Source organism: Triturus cristatus, chromosome 9 (assembly GCF_964204655.1).
Source record: "Triturus cristatus chromosome 9, aTriCri1.1, whole genome shotgun sequence".
Classification (NCBI taxonomy): Eukaryota; Metazoa; Chordata; class Amphibia; order Caudata; family Salamandridae; genus Triturus; species Triturus cristatus.
The window spans coordinates 1270160004-1270171941 of NC_140592.1; the positions used below are offsets into that span (position 1 = coordinate 1270160004).

The 11938-nt window shown below is 50.2% G+C and overlaps 1 protein-coding gene across 1 annotated transcript in view; it reads right to left on the reverse strand.

Moving 5' to 3' along the window:
* SPTSSA (serine palmitoyltransferase small subunit A) overlaps nucleotides 1–11506 on the reverse strand; it is a 34714-nt gene extending 23208 nt beyond the window's left edge. The window contains exon 1 of the mRNA XM_085627422.1: nucleotides 11085–11506. Within this exon, the coding sequence (XP_085483548.1) occupies nucleotides 11085–11238 (154 nt within the window). The 5' untranslated portion in view covers nucleotides 11239–11506. The remainder of the gene's footprint in view (nucleotides 1–11084) is intronic.
* Nucleotides 11507–11938: the final 432 nt, after the last annotated feature.

Below are 11938 nucleotides of genomic sequence, written 5' to 3' on the forward strand. Positions count from 1 at the left end.
TGGGAGAAGCGCTGCTCAATCCTGGGGTCTTCTGTGCACACAGTGACGCGTTTCTACCGTGGTGCCCCAATGCCATGGGAGACATGTGATGGGCACCTCTGGGCGCCCATCAACCACTGCTCACACGCACTCCAGGTGCGCGCTCCTGCCACTCGAGGCACCGGATATCAAGCCATTCCTGAAACACTACTGCACCCGGTACAGCTCGTCTTCATCCTGAAGATACCAGGAGGGGGAGCCTGGTGCCACACCTAGGACACAAGGCACCAACAGTGGGCACCGCCCTGCTAGGTGCCAGCCTGGAGGCACACCTAGGACACAAGGCACTGACAACGGGCACCGCTCAGCCCTCCTGAGACGCCTAGGACACAAGGCACCGACAGTGGTCATCACCCTGGTGCCACACCTAACACACAATAGCAAAAGAAACAAATGATGGACTGAATGCGGAACAATGCCACATTCACTCCCACTTTTTTTTCTTCTTTCCTTTTCGCCTTGATGAACAGCAGCCACACAACATGGCTAAAACACATTGTCAAAGCCAAAAGCTATCACTTATGCAAGACTTATTGGCTTTGTCAATGCTTATTTCACAAATGCCATCACTGCACTTCGCTCATCTGTCCTCCCCATGCCCCTCACAGCCATAGGTTTCATTGGTGTGCAGCAGCTCTACATTTCCGGAAATTATTATTGAAGAGTAACCACGAAATTGCTTAACATCGGACAAGCATTGGATGGATCAGACCCTCTTACAAAGCATTGCAGGTTCAGCCAACACTTGGGTTTTTCTGGTTTCACTCCACAACTCCAAGTAGCTCTGAGGTATGGGCAGTTGCAGCCGTGCTATAAATCAATCGACTTGTAGAGCTCAACTTGTCACCCGCAAGGGTATCCAGGCGCCGACAGGGTCCAGGGTCTCAGGCAATGAGCCAGGTTTTCGGTGTACTTCAGAACTCCAATAGGGTAGGGAAGGTCCTGAGGCGCGGTGGAAGCCCGTTCCAGGCGCTGGCTGCGCGGTAGGAGAAGGAGCGTCCTCCTGTTCTGTATATAGGGGTGGGGACAGCATGAGAGAGCAGAGGTCTCTTTCGAGTTCGTGGAATCTGAGGCAGTGGTTAATGTAGGCAGGTCCAGAGTCTTACAGGGCCTTGAACGCATGGGTGAGGAGCTTGAACTGGCATCTCTTCTGGAGGGAAGCAAGCCAGTGGAGTTTGAGGTGGGGACTGAAGTGGATGCGACCAGGGAGATCCAGGATGAGTCTTGCTGTGGCGTTCTGGATGTCTGTAGTCTTTGAACTAGGTCGGTCTAGATTCCCCACAAACCGGGTGTATCCGCAGTCTAGTCTATGGGTAACGAGGGCTTGGGTGATGAGGAGTCTGGTGTTTTGGGAAGCCACTTGAAAATCTTACGTAGCATGCGCAGGGGGATGCAACGGCATTGACTTGGGACCTCATGGTGAGTTTGCTGTCCAGGATGATAGCGAGGTTTCTGGTGTGTTCAGCTGGGGTTGGAGAGGCCCTCAGTTCTGTGGTCCACCAAGGGGAGTTGTTGCGGTCATAGATCAAGACTTCTGTCTGGTCTGTGTTACGCTTGAGGCAGTCATTTCTCATCCACTTGGTAACACGGGTCATGAACTTGTGAAGTTGGTTCTAGCGGTAGTGGAGTTCAGAGAGGAGGAGTTGCGTGTCCTCAGCAAAGGATATAATGTTGAGCCTGTGGTATCTGACCACGTTGGCAAATGGAGGGTTATGTAGATGTTGAAGAAGGTGGGGCTGACTGGTGATCTGTTAGGGACTCTGCAGATGACTGGTTGGGGTTCGGAGGTGTAGGGTGGAAGGTGGACTCCTTGTGTTCTGTCGACGAGGAAGGAAGTGATCCATCGATGATGGTTCCTCGGATGCTCATCTCATAAAGTCTGGTAATGAGCGTTGGTGGGAGACTGTGTCAAAGGCTGCTGAGTGATAAAGGAGGATAAGGGTAGCTGTCTCTCCTTTGTCCAGGAGGGCCCGGATGTCATCTGTGGCCATGATCAGGGCTGTCTCAGTGCCGTGGTTACTCCAGAATCTGGATGGCGAGCCATCCTGGAGGTGATTTAGCTCTATGTAGATGGTGAGTTATTTGTTGATGGCTTCTTCGATGACTTTGGCTGAGAAAGGCAGCAGGACAGACAGGTCTGTAGTTGCTGAGTTCATTGGGGTCCACTGGTTTCTTCAGCAGTGGTTTGACATCTGCGTGGTTCCAGTCTTCTGGCAAGGTGGCAGAACCCAGTGAGGTGGGGAGTAGGGTGGAAAGTTTGAAGCCGATTCTGGATGCTCCTAGGTTGAGGATGTGGTAGGGTATGGGCCGGATGGGGCCTCTGAGCAGATGGATTTCATGACAATGTCCTGACTAGTGAGGTGGTTGCAGATGGTTCGCCTTGGGATGGTCATGTCGTCGGAGGTACGGCTGTTGAAACAGACGTCGGGCTTGAAGTTTCTGTAGATTTTGTCATGGAAGAAATCCGCAAGGCTGTCGCATAGGTCCTGAGAGAGAGAGTGATGTTGCTTGTTGCCACTACAGGGTTGGTGAATCCCTTGACTATGCAGAAGAGCTCCTTACCGTTGTTGGGATTAGCTTTGATGCATGGTGGCAGGGCTTTTTTCTTCATCTCATGTAGTTGGTGGAGGTATAGGTTGAGTGCAGATTTGCTGGCGGTTCTGTCGTGGTATAGGTCGAGTGCAGATTTGCAGGTGGTTCTGTGGCTGAGTCTTTGTTGGTGCACCACCTCTTCGAGGTGCTTGCAGTGGCGCTTGGCTGTCCTGAGGTCCTCTGTGTACCAGCTGGCTTACTTGGTGGACCTTCTGTGTTTCTTTTCTTGATGGGGGTGACGCTGTTAGCGCAATCAGTGATCCATGTTTGGGTGGGTGGAGGGCCAGAGTGTCGGTCAATTCTGTATCTGAGGTCTTGTTCCAGCTGCAACGGGCGGCGTTAGGTTGCACCAGGGGAGTGGGGAGAGATAGCGAGGTGGTGTTGATGCGGTTGCAGTTTGTGATTCTGCATCCTGCTGGTATGGCGTCAGGGCTGACGCAGGGATGAGCAAGGTCTCAGTGAAGAAGACAATGTCAGGGTGAGAGTGTTGAGGTCCCAGACCTCTGTGGCATTTTGCTGAGCGAGTGAGTGTTGAGGAGGGTGCATGTGAGCTGGTGTGGTGCATTAAGTGGTCTGGTGTTGCTGAGAGGGGTGGGGGCGTGCGTGTTTTAGCAGGTGAAGTGGCAGCGGGTGCAGGTGAAAGATCCTACAGCAGAGTGTGGTGCTGCGTGGTGGCATGGTTCGTGGCGGTGTCTAGGGTTGATGGCGCAAGGGCAGCTGAAGTGTAGAGCTAGGTGGTGATTGGACCAGGATTCCAGGCCCTGGGCGCTGTCCATATACAGACAGGCAAGCCTTTAGCACACTACAATTGCCATTAAATAGGTCCTGGATGGTGGGAGGGGCGCTAGGAGGCAGACAGGCTAGAGTCAAACTGAGATGATGCAGATGAATGGAAGATTCAGATAAGTGGTGCAGAAGCAAGAAGAAAAATGCAGCAGAAAAGAGGTCCTGGAAGAACGTGGATCCTGAAGCTGGCCGGGGCCAACAGAGGTTGGAGGAGGGCTGGGCTGGGCACCTGCACACTGGGTCACAGCATGCCCCAACATCTAGATACTACGAGTTCAGCTGCAGGGGGAAAGACCTTCCTCTCTATCATCCCAAACCAGTGGACATCAGCACTGCATTACCCATGCACTGAAAGACCCCTCCCCCCAGGGATCCAACCTAGGATTGTATAGCCAATGGGGAATGCAATTTGCCTCCACTTCTGATATTCACTGCTGTGTGAAACCACAGAAGCAGAGATTAAATATTTGTCATTGAGAGTTTTCGCAAAAATACCGCTCTTCAACATAGCTGAATTATGTGCCCTTAGGGTGCACTGGTACTGCATACTCAATTGTAAAATATGTGCCCTAAGAGTATTGATACCACCTCCTAAAATCTTGATGAAATGTGTGCCCCAAGGAGCCTGGGTACCAACGTCTTTCAGATAGGTGAAATATGAGTCCTTAGGGAGCACAGATAGCACCCTCTTCAACATAAGTGAAATACCAGTCCGCTGTGAGGCCCATAACCTTGGCACTTGAGCGTTGCAGGATTGAGCGAGGTATTCTAATGATAAAAATGCCCTTGCACTGCGGTTTCAGCAGAAGCCATGCGATGCTGGCGGTAGGTGTTGAATCCGCACTGGAGATTCAGGTGAAAATAAGAGCTTTGAAAACCTTGATCGATCACCATGGAGGCAGGTGGAGATCTCGAATAAATGATTAGGAATAACAGGGCGAGTACAGCAGAACTTCAGGAACTAACCAGCATGTAATATCGCCACTCAATACTGAATCTTGGCCATATGTTGGCTGCGAGAGTACCACGAATATCACCATAGATCACCAGCAAAGAGGAAAAGCTCCAGGAATTTGAGCGTTTTCCTAAAGAGAATTGAGATGAGAGGAACTCAAACGAGTTCAGAAAATGTTGAAGACGGTTGACAGGACTGGTCAGTTAGGTGAGGCAAAACACACAGTAGACCCTGAGAACTCTGGGCAAAAATGGCAAAACCAATAGCCACAAATGTTGCAACAAATAATTCAAGAGAGCGATATTTATGTCCATTATAGCCACAAAACACTGACGAAGGTGATGCGAAAACGGTCAACAGCAAATGAGGCCATCGCTTACAGCGTACTCTCTTTAAAAACAGAACAGAACCACGCAGCAAACTCCGCTTCTGGAGCATGGAACTTCTCAGACCTGGTACCAAGGTGCCAAATAAGCCAAAGCACGTTTTTTAAAGGGACAAACTGACAGCAAATTTCAGCTCTCACCGCCCACCGCTCCCCCAAAAGAAGGAGAATTGTACATAGCACAGAGAGGTGGGAGCATTGGTGGTGCAGACAAGGGTTGAGTGCAGGTGGAACATAAACGCCTCCAAGTGATGGAAACAACACATGACCTCGGTAGGTTATTTAATTTTTTTTTTTTTAAACTGAGCAGGAGTGGGGGAAACAATGTACGTCAAACTGTAAAGTGGAGGTGGAAGAAGGGCACAGGGGGGAGAGAGGAGAACACATGCACTCCATTTGCATGGGGTGCTGGGGAAAAAACAGTTCCCTGGTGTGGAGCTGTGAAAAGATGCAAGCCATCCAATCAAAATGATGATAAAGAACCTATGCTTCAACTGGAGAAGCAAAAACAAGAACAGAAAGGAAAGCCATCAAATGGGAGGACACTGACAAGAAAGCCAATGAACTGGTTGAGCCAAAGCCGCTGTAATTAGTGCTATTGTCCACAATGAGTCTAAACAAGACGGCTGAAAGCTGTCGGTAGGCGAGACCAACATGTGGAGAGCGAAACTGAGCACTAAGGCTTGACAAAGAACGACTGCCCCACCGTAAAATAAATCCATACATGATACAAACAAGCATTTGCAATGCAATAGGTCTCGCATTTACACGAGTTTGAGCTATCGGCATGTAACCAGACATGCCAACCTTCAAGATTCAGGCGGTAGACTACAGATTTCAAGGCTAATCTCCCGCCTGCCGAATCCTGCAAGCAAAAACCAGATTCCTCGGGGTTTCAGCTGACAGGGCTTGGTATTGTGTGACGTGCTAATTCTTCCAGCAATAGTCAGAGTGGCGATGCAGGGGCTCTAGAAGGGGGTGAAAAACCAACAAAGCCTCATTAACAAGCAAATGGTCTTTTAAAGACCCGTGGAGTACTCGGGGGCAGCTGTGTGAGTGCCCGGGAAGCTGTTTTAGCCCGGGCTGCCACACAGGGCGATGGGGCGGGGGTGTATGCACTGCCAGCAACCTGCCAGGCCAGTGCACAACACTTGCATCACCCTCTCTCTGCCTGCCATTGCGCTCCATGCTTCTGAAAGGTAAGAAAAAACGTGCATTTGAGTTTCAAATGTCCGATCCTGCAGCAGCACACTTCCAAAGCCATACATGACAGTAACCCAATTCAAGGCCCCATTCTCCCGATTTTTTTTTTTGTCTTTTTTATTTTTTATCTCCCACTTTGGTCTTCTGAAATGTTGGCAAGTATGATTGTAAGTGACAATGCCTTTTATTTAGGTTTTAAAAACCACAACATAAATAAAAGGCATTGTCATTTACAATGCCAATAGCTCAAACTTGTGTAAATGCGAGACCTATTGCATTGTAAATGCTGGTTTTATTTTTATATAGCGCAAACTTCACCCTTAGGAATTGGAGCTCTTTACATGAGCACCAGTTAGATTATACAAGGGCACATTTCTTTTATATGCAAGTACTGCGGAGATAAAGTGATTAACAGAATCACGGGATGCTGAGCCGACGCCGAGACTCGAACCCTGACCCCCAGTTCCAAAGTCTGCAGGTCCGGCAATTACGTCACATCCTCTCCACAGAATGGTACAGTTCTCTTCAGAAAGGAAGAGTTTCCTTCCGAACATATTCCTCCCTCTTCTGGACAATAGGCTTAATGTAGGATTCTCTCTTCAGGGGCCTGGAATTTCTTCAGAACGCAAAGTTCTCTTCAGTAGGAGAAGTCCCTCTTTGCAAGGACAGCCCGGTTATTCACAATGTAACATCTCTACACTAGAGCAGAGCACCCTCGGAATGAATCGGCTCTCTTAGATGGCAAAAGCTCTCTTTGGAAGGAAAGAATACTTCGATTTTCCAAACATCTCATAGACCGAGGGAGCGAGAAGGCACGGACAACGGGAGGGGGCGAAGTAGAGAAGGCATAGGAGAACCTCATTAAAGAAAATAGTTCTTACAGTCTAAATAACACGTACTGTGTAACACTCTATGTAAAGGGGCCAGTCGCCATGTGAGGTGACAAATGAAGAGGAGAAGGGGCGTAACACAGGCCCCCCAAGGTGTGGGGGGCCAAGCTCCAGAGGGCCCCCGCTCAGCACTCTGGCTGCAGAGCTCCTGATTGAGCCTGGAGGGGGCCCCTCCACGTGCCTTGCTGCAGGGAGGCCCCCTCATGATTTGTTACACCAGTGAAGAGGACAGGTACAAAGGAGGAACTAACAAGCCTATTGATGAATTCCAATTCAATTATACAAATTCTACCCCCTTAGTGCTGAAGATACCGCCAAACAGCAAATTCTAACACACAATTCTCAGATGAAAAGAGTGATTTCTGTCTTTAGGGATTATGTACACATTGGTTCTTCTTCAGTGTTGTACGGGGGACAGTGGGCAAGGACTATTGTACGACAGATTAATCATACGCAGTCCACCATGACATAGCAGGATTATAAAAGCCAGCAAGCAGCTGGGACCTTTTTCGTCTGAAACCTAACTTTAATATATTAACTGCCTCTCTTGACTTGAATATTGTCTGATGGCTACTGCTTCATATAATGTCAGCATTTTTCGTTTCCTTTGGTTATTTTTTAGGTCGAGCCTGAGCCAGCGCACATGCGCGCTCTGCAAGACTTATGGTAGACGAGTAGCAAATAGAAGCCCCGCCCAATCTCCAGCCATGTTTGCCATTGGCTTGTGTCGTCTGTCCTAACTGCTGGCTTCTGATTCTTGGAGTCAATTTACACTTTAACGAAAAGTCATTTTTGACAGCAGTTTCAATTTCCGCCACTGGGCAGCTAGGCACAGTGAGGAAAATTGTAGAAAAGTGTAAACTATGAAAAGCTTGAAAGGCATGTGAACCATGGTAACGACTGTCAACAGTACTACAATTTTTAAATATTGGCTTATTAACCACACACTTGGATCGCGCCTGACACCGTAACTAACTCCTGGCATCTATCTGGAGCACCACTTTGCATTCCATGACTTGTAGCTTTGCGTATCTTATTAGAAGCTTGAGCTTGAAAATGCTAGCATATTAAGCAATGTTGGTTTACAAAACAGCTGTTTGTGTGAGTAGCTTTTAAAGTCGTTTGCGTCTTTGCACTCTAGTACTTGGAAAAAAGCTGTTCACAATACAAAAAACTAACTATAAATCCATAATCCAAAGAAAAAAGGTCTAGATCTACTTAGGCGTGACGTCACAATTTGATTCATATCACTTCTATTATAGCACAGCAAATTGTGCAACATAAAAAATGCAAGGAGGTACTTTTTACAAAGAACCTGAGCCCTACCAGATACTCAATAAGTGTTTACTGGAGCTCAGCTAGATTCCAAACAAGTGTCCCACAAATTCACTCAATGTGTGGTCATCACAACGTCTATGGTCAGTCAATGCGCACACTCTCGCTATTGACAGTCCCCCGAAACCCGGAGGGTTAACACAAGGAGCGCTCACAGCTCTACGCTAGCAGAAGCACTTAAAGGCAGAGCTCTGCAAGTGATGACCTGACCTCAAACCGAATAAGTCTGTGTCTGTCAAACCACAAATTACCCAAAAGTCGCACAGATCGAGTCAGAGGAGGTTTGGTCTGCCCAGGAATACCAGGTATCACCCGAGGACCTGTGTCACATACCACGCAAAGAAGTTAGTTCTGCCGACCCTAGCGACTATTTACACACAACAATCCAAGAATGCACGCCATCACAAGCTTCCTTCCTCTTCTACCTGCAGATCAAAGTCATGCTGCACCAGGGAATATCAGTCACGTAACCAAACAGGAATTTCAGTTATTTCTACCCTAATTAATAGTACGGTAGAAAGACAGCTTGAAGAATGCAATATACTAAGGGTTTGCTCCGATAGTCCTGAATCACCTAAGGGGCCCAGCAATTTTCGGCAGGTACCTAGCCGCACATCTAATACAGGTAAGTGTACCCATGTCAAAGATACTTTACAAAGACCACCAAATCCCACATGCCTACAGGTTCGCCCTCTGCATTTATATAGTGACTCTCACATAAGCCCCTTCCTAATAGTGCAAATGGCACTGAAAACCTAATTCTGTCACAACTTCGTACACTGAAGACACTCTGCTCCCCAAACCCGTACAGTGATACCCCAGACAACAGCAAGCACAGTGAAGGGCACTGAACAATGTGCTCTGCCGGCAGGCTCTTTTTGAATCCATTGCTCTCTGTCCCGTGCTCACACACGGAGGACGATCTGCTCATACATAGCACTTCCACCCTATACAAAGACATCCCATACAGAGCAGGATACTGAATGTGTCTCCCCATCCCATGGTACATAGTATTCATCAGTCTCCCCCTCTTTCCGTGTCCACACTCCCTCGTACAGTGAAGGACACTTTAGAAGCCCTTCTTCCTCCCTAACCTGCTCTCTATTCACCAGATGTTGAAGAGCTCACTCACCGCCACCCAATAATCAACAGTAGGCCTGCCTCTCCCACATACCGAAGGATACTGCAGATGTCACCCCACCCTATGACATGCAGGAACCATCCCTCTCTGACCTGCACTCCCAACACTACACACGTATAGAAGGATGCTGAAGCTGTCATCCCACCCTAGAGCATCAAGAATCCCCAATGATCTGCAGTCTCATTACCTCACACACATCACTCTACGAACCTACAGGATACTAAAGAGGTCACCCCGCCCTATGACACACAGGCGCCCCTCCCATCTCTCCACGCACATACAGGATACTGAAGGCGTCACCCCTCGTGCTAGGACATGCACCGCCCCCCAAACCACACTCAAAAGGATACTGAAGATCTCTCCAACCCATGGTACAACATACAGCAGCCCCCCCCCCCCCCCAAACCGGAGGAGGATACTGAAGTGGTCATCCCACCCTATGACATGCAGGAGCCCTCTGGCCTGGACATCCATGCCCCCACATAACGGGTGTCGAAGATTTCACTCCTCACAGTATGACAAAGCGCCCTCTCCACAACACACACACAGAAGGATACTGGAGATCTCACCTCTCATGGTATGACATACAGCCCCAAAAACAGATACTCCCAGAAGGTTGCTGAGTATCTCACCCATCCCCTCATGCTATGACATACAGCCCCCCACCACACACAACCCCAGAATGATGCTAAAGAGGTCACCCCACCATATGACATACAGCCCCCACCAGTCACTCCACCGTAGGACATACAGCCCCCCCCACACACACCCAGAAGGATACTGAAAAGTTCACCCCACCCTATGACATACAGCCCCCCCGACACACACACCCAGAAGGATACTGAAGAGGTTATCCCGCCATATGACATACAGTCCCCACCACAGTCACCCACCCCACCCTATAACATACACTCCCCCCCACAAACACACCCAGAAGGATACTGAAGAGGTCACCCCACCATATGACATACAGCCCCCACCACAAGCACAAAAAGGAGGATACTGAAGAGGTCACCCCACCCTATGACATACAGCCCCCACCCCAGTCACCCCACCCTTTAACATACGCTCTACCCCCCCCCCCCCCACAAACACGCCCAGAAGGATACTGAAGAGGTCACCCGACCCTATGACATACAGCCCCCCCACACACACACCCAGAAGGATACTGAAGAGGTCACCCCACCCTATGACATACAGCCCCCACCACAGTCACCCCACCCTACAACATACACCCCCCCCCCCACAAACACACCCCGAAGGATACTGAAGAGGTCACCCCACCCTATGGCATACAGCCCCCCCCACACACACACCCAGAAGGATACTGAAGAGGTCACCCCACCCTATGACATACAGCCCCCACACACACACACCCAGAAGGATACTGAAGAGGTCACCCCACCCTGACATACAGCCCCCCCCCACACACACACCCAGAAGGATACTGAAGAGGTCACCCCACCCTATGACATACAGCCCCCCCACACACACACACCGAGAAGGATACTGAAGGTCACCCTACCCTATGACATACAGCCCCCACCACAGTTGCCCCACCCTATAACATACACTCCCCCCCCCCCACAAACACACCCAGAGGATACTGAAGAGGTCACCCCACCCTATGACATACAGCCCCCACCATATAACATACACGCCCCCCACAAACACACTCAGAAGGATACTGAAGAGGTCACCCCACCCTATGACATACAGCCCCCCCCCCCACACACACACACACACCCAGAAGGATACTGAAGATGGTCCGCTCCCAGGGCTCCAGCATGTACAGCGCCGTCACCAGCAGGTACTGGTAGTAGATCCACGACAGGCGGCCCCAGGCGCGGCTCAGCGGGGGCCCGCTCTCCGGGGTCCCCGGCTTGCGCGGGGCGGACAGGGGTGCCGTCATGGACGAGGCTGGGTCAAGGCTCCGTCAGGTCAGGCGGGTCCGGGATCACCGTACGCTGGGAGCCGCCCTGTGCTGCGCTCTCGCTGCAGTCACTTCCTGCTCTGCTCTCCGGTCACTTCCGGGTCACCTGCCGGGGATGCCGTGCTCACCGGCGTCTTCGGTCCTCGAGCCTCTCCTTCAGGCTCTCGTGACTCTCCCTCACTTCCGGCTATCATCTGACCTCTGCCGCTTGACGTGGACGGGTGAGCTGCTTTCTCCGCCAATCGCAGAGCTCACCTTCGAACGCACCACCTCTACGTCACGTGACGTCACAATGTAGCCAGCAAAGCTGTCAACGATGGTAAAAGAAGCAAGCATTGGCATAGCCAATAGGTCTCGCTTTTGGGACATTGTAAGTGTTTAGCCATGCAACAGTTGCATAACTAAATGCTTATAAGGTCCCAAAAGCGAGACCTATTGGCAATGCCAAGCGGCCGCGAAAGTGATCGCTATCGCTGGGTCAGGCGAGACCTAAAAATATGGGGAGAAGTCTTAAAGGGGCAACGGTGTGGAGTGGGGCCCAAGCGGGGCTCCACCCCAGAGCCTACATAGCACAAGCCAATCACTGCACCGCCAGTACAACTCCCCAGAGCCAGCATTGTGCAACCCAATCACTGCACCGCCAGTACAACACACCAGTGCCTGCACTGGAACACTTCAG